This window comes from Ambystoma mexicanum, chromosome 6q, assembly GCF_040938575.1.
Source record: "Ambystoma mexicanum isolate Mex_15411 chromosome 6q, UKY_AmexF1_1, whole genome shotgun sequence".
Classification (NCBI taxonomy): Eukaryota; Metazoa; Chordata; class Amphibia; order Caudata; family Ambystomatidae; genus Ambystoma; species Ambystoma mexicanum.
The window spans coordinates 384248193-384260596 of record NC_090937.1 but is presented as its reverse complement, the minus strand read 5'-3'; the positions used below and the strand labels follow the sequence as shown (position 1 = coordinate 384260596).

At 47.8% G+C, this 12404-nt stretch overlaps 1 protein-coding gene across 1 annotated transcript in view; it reads right to left on the bottom strand.

The window, feature by feature from the left end:
* Positions 1-8507, bottom strand: part of OSTC (oligosaccharyltransferase complex non-catalytic subunit) — a 76849-nt gene extending 68342 nt beyond the window's left edge. Inside the window, exon 1 of the mRNA XM_069630872.1 lies at positions 8283-8507. Within this exon, the coding sequence (XP_069486973.1) occupies positions 8283-8421 (139 nt within the window). The 5' untranslated portion in view covers positions 8422-8507. The remainder of the gene's footprint in view (positions 1-8282) is intronic.
* Positions 8508-12404: the final 3897 nt, after the last annotated feature.

Sequence of the window (12404 nt, the reverse complement as noted above, 5' to 3'; positions counted from 1 at the left end):
GCGTTCTTGGATCATGAAAGAAGTCAGGGAGAACCAGACCCTGAGAAGTGTGAAAAAACCGAGAGAAACTTCGGACCACACCCCAGCACCACCGAGTCTGGCAGCACCCTCAGGAAAGGAGCGTGACATAAGAGAACCCCAATCTCCCCAAGCCTACGGGCAGAAGTGAGGGCAATAAGAAAGCAGATTTCAGTGTAAGATGTTTGATATCAATCTCGGAAAAGGGCTCAAAAGGAGGCCCGTGAAGGAACCGTAATACAAGAGGGAGATCCCAAGGGGGAAGCCCTTTATCAGCACAAGGACGGGAAGAAGAAAAAACCCTGGATCAACTTCCCCACCAACACCTCCCCATCCAAGTGGCCATCAGAGTCCCCCAAAAGCAATTTCATGGAGGCCCACTGAGAGCGAAGCCTGGAAAAAAACTGCCAGGCCCCTGTCAAAACCCCTCCTGGAGGAACCGAAGGATAGCAGAGAGGCCAGAACGCAGGGGAGGGAACCCAGACCACCCATACCAGTCTCGGAAATGGCCCCAATGTCTGCCGAACACCTTCAGAGTGGAGGGTCCAAGAGCATCCATTATGGACTCAACTACAGGAACTGAAAACCCCTGAAATCAACCCAGACTGAGCAATAGCCACACTGCCCATTGCATCCGGTGGACTTCCAACCGCAGATCCCCTTGAAGGGGACACGGCCACCTCGGAACCAGCCAAGGTTCCTAGAACTGAAGCTTCAACAGAGAGGGGAGCCAACTCCGGTGGGACCAGAACGGAGCTAACAACAACACAGTCACCCTGGACACTCTGATGCGCCAAACCACCTGGGGCAGAAGGGGAATAGGCGGAAAGGCATAAAGGAAAAACCCCAAGGCCACTGTACAGAGAGAGCGTCCATCCCCCAATCCCCTTGGCCCGAAACCGAGAGCAGAAGAGGGGAACTTCTGCCGAGGCCGAGGATGCAAACAGGTCTAGAACCACGGACCCTAATATGACACAGGTCACCGCAAAGACCTGGGCCAACAGGACCAGTTCCGCAGAGGAGTGAAAACCGGCGTCTGAGAAGATCCGCTTGAACATTGTCCACCCTTCTGATACGTGAGGCCACCAGAGACACCAGATGAGATTCCTCCCAGGCGCCTATCAACGCTGCCAGAGCATTCAATGAGCGGCCGGAACCCCTTTTGCAGTTGACATATGCCAAGGCCGTCGTATCGTCAGATCGGATCAAAAACCGCCGACCGTCCAGCAACTCCTCGCAGTACACCAGAGCTTGGACAATAGCACAACTCTTGGCAATTGGACGATCGCCGACTCTCCCCAGATCTCACAACCCTTGAGCTGAGAGGACCCCCAATGTAGACCCTATCCGCTGGCGTCGGTAGTAAGAGAGGCCACAGGAGGAAGGACCATGCACACCTCAGCCTGCAGACTTCGAACCCCCGCCACCATAGCAGGGAGACTAGCAGCGCTGGGGACACTGAAAACAAAACTACGAAAGCCGAGATGTCAGGAGCCAGTGGGAGAGAGTATAAGACACCAGGGGACGTAACCGAAGACAGGCTCAAGGAACCGGAAAAAAAAACAAGACGCCACATGCCCCGTAACTTCAGCAACAGGCGAGCCGAGACATACCGCCTTCTGAGAACCCAGTCCAGAACAGCCAGCAAGCGCCCCCCCCCCTGCACAACATCCAGAGTACGCTCTCCCCAGACGTCCGGACAAGCAGTGCAGGGGCTTGAGACCCATAAGGCGGTGACACATCCTAGAAGGCAGAGTGAACAGGGAGAGGAACGGGCAAGAAGGTAACCCACAACAACCATTCGGAGAGAACGGATCCCATGGCCAACCACTTGGACCGAGAGCTGGGCACCAAAGTCCTAACCATGCAAACCTGGACAGGCGGAGAAAGGAACAGCAACTGATACCCCCCCTCCGGAAGGAGCCCATTACCCAGGAAGCTGAACCCCACCGGTCCCATACACCTCCGAGAAGATAGAGACGAGGAGCCCGGGAAAAACCGCCAGACACTGCACTTGCACCAGAGGAAATTCACAGGACGTTGAAGCAGGCCTGCGCCACAATATAACAGCATGCTTGTCAGCCCACAAAAAGATCCTACTTATCAAAAGGAAGATACAGGACAGCCCAGACGTCCAGCAGACCATGGCCCCCTCAGCCGACAGAGGAGCCACCACGCTGGCGTCAAAAGGGCAGAGTACTGTCACAAAAGCGGGGCAAAGCAAACCATCCCGGGTAGCAGACATCAAAGGCAACCCCCCACCTGGGGTATGCCTACACTGGAAAAACCCACTGAATTGACATCCCCCTCCACCGGCACCAGAGCTCTGAGAACCCCTCCAAGCACAGACACGTGCCACCATGTGCCATATCACTTCCCACAAGTCTGAGAGGAGGCGTGAAAGCAACACGTCGGCACCGGAGGACCTAGGCCCTAAAAGAAGAGACACTGGGAACCCTCTGCATGGCCATTACTTCCATGATGCATTTTCTATAATTCCATGCCGGACAAGGGAAAAGAAAATCATCTCCTTTGACCTTCCCTCGCGCAGTTCAGAGGAAGAGGACAGGACAAGGAGTCTGTGTCCATAGCTAGCACAGACCCAAACACACCACTAACTTGCCACATGACTGAGAGGTGGCTTGAGCCCTGTATCTAGTAGCTGGTAGCCCCATGCCCTAAATTGTTCCAATGCGTCTGTCTAGGAAGGATGAAGGGCCGAGTCAGCACCACAGAGACTCGAACCCGAAGTGTAGACTATGCCAGGCCGGTACCCTTCCGGCCGCTTGCAGACGTGTCCAAATCTGCGCCGTTTTCACAGGCTGCACGCAAAGAATGCAGCCAACATCCGGTGCATCCTGGGCTGTGTGTGTCTGAGGAGCGGGTGGTATGTGACATGCCTGCGACAGAACAGAGCCCCCGCACATTCAAATACTCTCTGCCACAGTCACCCCATGACAAGAAGCAGAGAGTCCTCACAACAAAATGGAATACTTAGCCCATACTGCCAAGTGCTTGCCATCATTTCCAATAAAGATGTGTACACAAAGCACGAGGAAACGGCATGCTGAAGGAGTCAAGATGGCCATACCAGCAGGAGAGGGGAAAAATATCAAGCACAGTCCTCCCCTCTCCTTACCTTCCCCCAGAGAATGCAGCTAACATCCGGTGCATCCTGGGCTGTGTGTGTCTGAGGAGCGGGTGGTATGTGACATGCCTGCGACAGAACAGAGCCCCCGCACATTCAAATACTCTCTGCCACAGTCACCCCACGACAAGAAGCAGAGAAGCCTCACAACAAAATGGAATACTTAGCCCATACTGCCAAGTGCTTGCCATCATTTCCAATAAAGATGTGTACACAAAGCACGAGGAAACGGCATGCTGAAGGAGTCAAGATGGCCATACCAGCAGGAGAGGGGAAAAATATCAAGCACAGTCCTCCCCTCTCCTTACCTTCCCCCAGAGAATGCAGCTAACATCCGGTGCATCCTGGGCTGTGTGTGTCTGAGGAGCGGGTGGTATGTGACATGCCTGCGACACCCCGCACATTCAAATACTCTGCCACTTTCACCCCACGACAAGAAGCAGAGAAGCCACACAACAAAAGGGAAGGCTAGCCCATACTGCCAAGTGCTTGCCATCATGTCCAATAAAGATGTGTACAAAGAGCACAAGGAAAACGGCCTGTCCAATCAATATGGCCAAAACAGGAGGAGAGGGGAAAAACATCAAGCCCAGTCCTCCCCTCTCCTTACCTTCCCCGGGCCGTGTAGGACCCGGGACACAATGCTCACACTGCGGTCCGGAGCCCAGCAAAGAACCGAGCGAGGCAATCCCGCTCAACTGTGACCACAAGCCCCGCAGGTGGCCCAGGAGCAGCGCCGCACCCGAGGGAGCCGAGGGCCCCGCCACACAGCCCCCCCAGGGGGCCAGCAATCGGTGCTCCCCAGTGCCCCGCACCGGGAAGAAAAAGTCCAACCTGCCGGAGGCAGGAAAAATTCAACTGAGTGACGTGGATGTGGGGGAGGAGTTATAGGGAGTTAAAGAAATAGAAGAAGGTCCTGTGTCGGAGGCGGGTGCCTCATGAAGTTAGTACTGGGACGAGGAAGAGTGGACGTGGAGGTAATGCAATGTTTAAAGAAGAAAAAAATCACCGGAAATCACATGAAGTCCAAAATGCTTGAAAAAAGCTTGCTTATATGTACACTGTATGTATGGAGTACCTCTGTAGGTAGGTACACATCCCTGATAGCAGACAAGAGGGATGAGACAGCTACTTGTGGAAAGTTGTATACACAAGGGATCGCATAAAGTGGTCAAAATTATCGTGGTGACCAATTCCATGTACTGGTAGGTAAAGATTTGTGCCAACAGTAATGGGGGATTGACCTTATGACAGTCGTAGGCAATCACTGGGGCTTCCTAGAGTGCAGTGTATTTCCAAAAAGAGTAGCCGGTCGTCGTAGAGCCGATTGAAAAACGGCACTCAGAAACGGAGAAAAGAGTGGCATTCGTGGCTCTCAGAAATAACAGGGAATACAAGATCTATGGAGGCTACGTGTCCGAAAGGGTCCGTGCAGAATGAATAACTCGGGAGGGTGAGTAAACATACCAGTATCAGAGGCAAAGCAGGCTAGCGGCGTCCTCCAGCGTGGACAGCGTCCATGGATACCAGGGAACGTTGCGAAACTGACGGTGTACGAGTGAAAGAAAGGGTATTCAAATCCAGCACAGGACGTGCAGATAACATAGAAGAGGGGCTAAACTCATCATGAGTATCTGGCAGACATGTTGGAATAGGGTGAGTGTAACTAAAGCCCAATGGCGGCAAATACAGACCGGTCCAAATAGCGTGTGGTGCACAGTTGGTGCACACTAATGAAGTTATGAATCAATAGAGCTTCATTTAGTGTTTGAAGTACATGCATTTCTATATTTTAAAGGTGTAACCATTTTAAAATTCCAAATAGATATGATCAACAATATGGAGGCTGTGAAAAAGGTGCATATGCATGTACAGATAGTGGTCCTTGCTGGACATACGCAAGTAGGGCTTCAAAGAGGTCCTCTCATTTTGTTCAAAGTGACACAAACAGAAAACGGAATTTAGCAAATGACACACCTGAACCTCATGTGAGCGCACATAGTGTAATATATTGGAGGTAACATGATATAGTTACATGGATATACATTTGGTCACAGTCATTCAAACTAGAATTATAATGAATATTCGCCTATGTACCAAAAAAGAGATAAAGGGAACTGAATTTTAAAGACATCGTACACATCTAAAGAGGTTCTCCCGGTTATAATGAGGTCACCATAGCATATATTGTTTATACCTAGTATAAAGGGGAACGTTCAACATATTGATTAGGGTGTAAATCCCTCCAGACTCGGAGGGTTCAACCTGTTTATGTAGTTAGAGGAGGAGCGATATTGTTACTGTCTGAGTCTAAACCATGAGGGTGTACATTTTCACAAATTCAGAGAGTTGAGCCTGTTGGGAAAATGTTAATACTGGGTATCTACTGAATCTATCTCCTGACGGTCTAGCCAAGACATTTGGATGGAGCTTGTGTATGTATATTTATACAAGGTCTAGGATACTAGTGGTGTATGGGTATGCAAAGATCAAATAAAACAATTCAAGGATGTTTCTTCATTTAGACCAAGAGGATATTTGGAGTCCAAGAGGTATATCCAGTATTTTTCTCTTTGGGATAATATCATTTAATAGTTGCCACCACATTGTGGTCTTTTAACAACTTCAATGGCCTGAAATCTCAATTGTGCAATGCTGTGTGTCTGGCCTCCAAAAAAATGCCTCGCCACTGGTGATTTTTGGTTGTTACACTGGATGGTTGATTTATGTTCCGCTATGCTGTCCTTTAGTGGTCTGTCCAATATAGAGCTTCCCAAAAGGGCATTTTAAAGCATTTATCATGCATGTGGCAAAACACTAAGCTTTAATTTTTTTTCCGTTCGTGGGCGAGAGATCGTATCCCCTTTAATCACGTTATTGCAGCAAGTGCAGTTGAGGCAGGGCAAGGTGCCCATCTTTTTAGTCTGAAGGAGTTTTTGTTTGTCTTTGTCGGGTCTTTCTGCTTTAACCAGTTTGTCTCTGAGGTTCCGGCCTCTTTTGAATGCCATCATCGGGATTCTAGGAAAAAGATGTTTTAGATGCTCATCACTTTGGATAATGTTCCAATGTTTCCGTATTGATTTGCTTATCTGAAAGCTCTGTCGTGTATATTTAGAGATATACATTAGAGGAGTTGTGTCGCTTTTTGGTTTTGGTATCAAGAGTTCATCCTGTGTCAGGTGGTTAGATCTTGTGCTTGCCTCCTGTAGTACGTCCTCTGGGTACCCCCTCCTTTCAAAGCGTTCGATCAACTGGGAACACTCATCAAGGCACGCTGGGTCGGATATAATTCTTTTTAAACCTCAGTATTTGGCTATATGGAAGACTCTTGTTGTTATTAAACACCTTACGCTCAAGACAGCTTTTCTGGTTGCCATCACCACTGCACGGCGTCTGGGGCTCTTTTACCAACCTCCTTTTCTGCGTATCTTACCCGACTGCTTGTTGTTGAGGTGTAATCCTCAGTACTTGCCCAAAGTAACCTCCAAGTTTCATCTACCACAGGAAGTGGACCCCCAGGCCTTTTTTCCTGACCCTCTGTCAATAGAAGAGTGCCTTTGATGTACGTCGGGCGGTCCTGTAGTAAATGACCAGGACGGAACCTGTTCAGCGTTCCGACAGTCTTCTGGTGACTTTTGGTGCAGAGAGCAAGGCTTTGGTTGTTTCCATTAGTCGCTGGATCAAGACAGTATTTCTATGGCATATTTGGCCTTTGGTCTTTCTGTCCCTTTGGGTGTGGAGAGTTGTTCTACCAAGGGTATGCCGGCTTCCTGGGCGGATGCTCAGATGTCCCATTTCATGAGATTTGCAAGGCTGCTACCTGCGCGGACCCCAATACCTTTATTACGCATTACAGGCTTAATGTGGGCCATTCTAGGGATTGTTCCTTTAGTGGGGAGGTGCTGTCCGTGGCCCAGCTGTGATGTTCTGGTGATCAATTGCTCATTAAACTTGGTGTTTTTGCATCGATTCCTGGATGTCCTCTTGCTTTCCTGCGTCCTTTGGGCCCTTACACTTGGTTGGGCTTGGGTATGCCTTATAGGTGAGTACTGGGACGTGGAGGTAATGCTCAGATTACTTACCGGTAATCTACATTACACCTACTCTTCCTCGTCACAGTACTTCCAACCATCTGCAGCCTCTCGTGGTGTGGAAGGGCCTGGTGTCTGTACAGGCTTGCTATGTACTGTTGTATGTTAAGTAAGTAGGAGGTTTCTACCTCCAAGAAAAAAAGCAAAGTTCCTGTAGGGGAGGTAGGGCCTCATAGGTGAGTACTGTGACCAGGAAGAGTAGGACTAGGAGTTACTGGTAAGTAATCTGAGCATTTGCAAACAGTGGAGTCACCACAGCAGCCCATAATTGAGGTTAAGAAGACCAATATAATTGGTAAGAAAATCCACCGTAAATATGCACCACAAAAAAAAAATGGTTGCTAAAATACATTACACAAAAGTAGTTACTGGAAACACTAATTATAAAGTCCACATACATGGGAAGGAAGGAATACAATTGCATTGGGATGTGGCAATAGCAGCCACAACAAGCAGAACACGGTATTAGAGATTGCTGGGAGCCATTTGACTCCTTCTTGGAGCTAAGAAGGGCCTGGCTAGCTTGCCATCAAAAGTTGCACAAGTTACTTTTAACTTCATAGGTAACCTTGTACCATACAAACATACCCGTGTGACATTAGTGCTGTATCTTTATGGGAATGTGTACAAAAACATTAGGCCACATCTAGAGAATATTTAAAGTATAACAGACCAAGTTCAAACGACAAAAAGTTGTCGTTTGCATCATATGGGAAAAGTTAGAAGGCGACGAGGTACTAGCTGCTCGTTGCCCATAGGAGAGGTAGTCCCTACTTCTTGCGTGACGCCTGCTACCCAGAAGCCGATTTTAGCTCCCGCTCATCAAATCGACCCCTAACAACATCTTAAGCCTGTCCAGCCAATAACACGCTGCGGTGATATGTAGTGTGTTTTCGGTGGTCAGCGAGTAGCGTGCATGTGTCTGTGCTCGAATGCAATCAGCTTTGTATATGATTCTTGTGTGCAGTGTGTTCGGTGTGCAATTTGCATGCATCATTCGGCGTGTCCTCGATTACGAGTCTTACCCCCGGTGATGAGGAAGTAGGACACTACCACCATCGCGTACACAGTCATCGCGGATGGCATGTGCAGCCAGGAGGGCTTCTTCAGCTTGATGTTTGGACATTCCAGCACCGCGAACGGAATCCGATAGAGCGTTTCCATCCTGATCTCTGCAAGAAAAGGAACGCATAGAGTGCCGGTGGGTAGGTGGAGGGAGGGAGGTGTAGCTGCCAGCTTGTCCTCCACCCAGCGCCCCGCCCACTTTATCGAGTGACATTGAAGAGGTACAGCAATGCGGAAATCGAATAAGGTGGCCATCTTCAAAGGGGGAAACCAAAGTAGTGGGAGATAATAGGACATTTCCCGAACCTTGCATTCATACAGAATATCGATTTTGTTTGCTATATCATCGATATTTCATAAAATCAAGAAGAAAATTAAATGTACTTTGTACATAAAAATTTGCGAAACTATATTGATTTTGATTCGACGTTTAATCATGGAAGGGGACGGCTATTTCTTACGCATTCTGAGTTAATATTTAATTTAAAAAGATACTACACACTTGTCAGTTTGCGCGTATTCTGGCGCCAAGGAGCCTTTCAAGATGGCCAGCACATCTGGGTAAAAATGCAGGGAGTGTGGAAGCGAGAGAATGTATGCGTCCTATTTCTAATGTTGGTCAGTGGTGTTTATCCTGTCAGGTATATAACAGTAGTACTAGCAACCACACTTCACTGTTCCTGGACGAATTCTATGTAAGTAGAGAACACACACATATGCTACTGCTAGTCTCTACAGAAAACGTTTTCTGTTGAACTGCAAGTATCATAACTTTGTTATATGGTTCCTTTTTATACACATTCTTTAACCTGCGAGGAAGAGAATGGCCACTCGCCTGACGTGGCACTCTATGCAGGCGTGCCCAGTATTAACATAAAGTAAGGACACGTGTTTTTTTTTTTTTTTTTGTAAAACAGAGACATCCAACGAAGAACTAGAGCGCTACTGCTGCACAAATAACTGCACGGGTACACACCGGTAATCTTCATTACGCCTAGTCTTACTCTTCCTTGTCACAGCACTTACCTGTGCCGTCCCCACCTCCATCTCTTCCAGGAATTCATTCAATTTTTGGATTATTACCTCTACCTGAAGAACCCCTCCCCTGATAGTACAATTCCCCCAAACCCCACTACGTGTCAATTCAATACCCCCAACACATTTGTCCATGCTTCACCAGGGAGGAGAGGAGGGTCGTAAGTAATGTGAAGAGGAAGAAACTAGAAAATAGCCAACCTCATCCCTCTTCCTCGTCCCAGTACCTACTTGTGGGGGGAATAAAAAGACAGCAGTGAAAAAATGATCCATGAAGAAAACAAACAGAGACCCGAGTGCAGTGTCAATACCCCATCACCAATTTATTACCAAACACCACAACAGATCACCCTTGAACATGTGTGCTCGCATTCAACACATATCTCTCAACCTTTTAATATACTAGGGCGGGTGAAAAGGGAACATTTTGGTTTGGGTGGGTGAGAACCCATTGAAATTAATGGGCGGTTAGGTAGTTTAGCGGGTGAATGAATCAATTGCAAGGCTGGTGACACCCGCCTAAAGCATGTAGACTGAGTGTTATGATAGTTTCTGGTGAACGTATTTGATTTAGCCCATGGCGCCGCCCTGCAGATCGTAAATCGTCACTCCATGCCTCCGCTAAAGACACTGCCATGCCTCTAGCAGAACAGCACTTCACAGAAGTGGCAAAATAACCAGCGCCTAAGAATAGGACAAAGCAATCATCTGCCAAATCCAGCAGCTAATCATAGGAACAGTCACCTTCATGCTATGTTTAGGACCCCCAAATGTCACAAACAGACTTTTATGACTGCTGAAAAGAGGACGTCCTGTCCAGGTATGCCAAGGCAGATCTCTTCGCATGCAATTTGTGCCACTGCTCCTCGTCTGGAGAGACGGGTGTGACAAATTGACTTCTGCCCTGCAGAAGTGCAAGGATAAGCAGAGGCTAAATCGCCTACTCAGCCCTTTCACTTCTACAAAGAGCCAACGCAATCATAAGGGTAAAATAGACACAGTTAAGAGATATACCTCCTTCACCGTTTGTGATAACGTGGGCCGAGGGAAGGCTATTCTCTCAAGAGGGGTGTGAATGTGGTTCAGTAGCAACCCAAACAGAGGAGAATAACAGTCCAAAATAAAGGAATGTCCAATCAAGGTTCTATAAAAATATATAGTTTAATCAAACACACCATGTGCAATAATAACTAACTAGAAAACACTGTATAAAAACACACCCCTGCAGAAAGAACACAAAGTATACATACATATAAAAGATGCAGCACTCTGGGTAATGACACAAAATGAGGGGAGAAACAGCAATTAAAAGACCACAATGTTCAAAAGGAGCTTGCTATGACAATATGACAATCTATGTTTATTATCTGAATCTGAGCTTATAAGCCTTTTGCTACTGTTATTATGTTATCAGCACGTTGTTTGCTAAATAAAACATTTATTTGCCAAAGGAGCTTGCAAAAAGGGATTAAAATGACCTATCCAGACTCTAGGGCCCAAAGACACACCAAGGGACAATTATCAGTCAAAAGTACCGCTTTGCAGTACTTGGTGGTCCGGCAGCACCAAATGAGACATCTCGGCTCATGTCCAAAGATTGGAAGAGTGCAAAAGACAGCAACAGAGGGTCTTGGTGGTTCAAATGATGTGTGAAACAGTTCTTGAAACACATCTCCAAGCAGTTCAATGGTGAACAATGCTAGGATCCTTGGCTTTCAGGGTTCTGCGAGTCCCAATCCAGAGGCTCAGGGATCAAATGAGTCCTTCCATGTGCTCCCAAACATGGGGAAGGCTGACACACAACTTCAGGGGTCCTTCAACATGGTGAGCTCCTGAGTACTGCTGTGCTTGGTCCAGAGGCAGGTCTTGCTTCAGCATCAGGTTGCTCTGAGCCCAACTCCAGGGACTCTGGGAAAAAATTGGGACTTGTTCTTAGATCCCAAACATGGGGGAGGCTGGCAAACAACTGCAGGGGTCCTTCAACACAGTGAGGTCCTGGGTATCGCTGTGGTTGACAAAGAGGCAGGTCTTGCTTGTCAGCAGCATGGTCACCCCCAGTGGTCCCTGAGGATGGTTAGGGAACAGAAGTCACATCTGCCTTGGAACACCTGCCTTCACCTCACAAGTATGCAAAGGACTCTCCCAGCAGGGCACAAATGAAATCTTCTTCAAGGGTTGAAGTCCAAAAGATGATTCAAAAATTGGTCTGAGAGCCCTTCTTTTAAAAGTAAAAGTCTGCAGGTGATTGGACTAAAGCTAGCCTGTTTCGGGTCCAATCCCTGCTTTGAGATTAGTGGACTTTGCCCTCCTGACATTACACCCGAAATGCTTTGTGTGACAGGAAGTGGAGGGGACAGGAAAGAGAAAGAGAGGTAGAGAGAAACAAGATGGCATACATTTCCCAAACTTGTACAGATCTCCCTCTGGCTACACTAACCCTTCCTTTCTCAACAGAATCAAAGGCATTTCGATAGCAGCACCCTGGTGGTCGGCTACCCCCTTTGAATGGGTGTCCTCATTTGATGCCTGGGCTCAGGGCAGCGGCCTGCTATGCAGCTGTCTCTAGAAGAGGGTGTTTCCTGCCTGCACAAAGAGATCAAAGAGAAGACATGGCCATTCAGGTTCCTGGACTGTCATTTGGCCAGATAAAAAGAACAATAAAGATTCCTGAGGGGGGAGTAGGAACAGCAGTACTGATGGACCACTATTGGGCCTGCAGAACAAAAGCTTTTAACAGCTTACCACAGCCATGGAATGGGGTATGTACCATGGTACACGTCAACATACCATCCCTGCTAGTACCGCAAAAACACATCAACCTGGAGAAGTTCCCTAAGATGGACGAAGGAAACAAAAGGAAGAGAAGGTCCCTGGAAAAAGCAGAAAGCGCTTCAAAGAGTGACATTACTACAGAGAATAAAGTATTCAGAGTAAAAAGACAAGGATAACCACTGACTGGAAATTACCTGTGGGGAAGGTCAGAAACAGCACTGAGTGAGATTCCACCAGCACACAGACTATTTAGCAGAGCAGCGATGTTCTTCTCC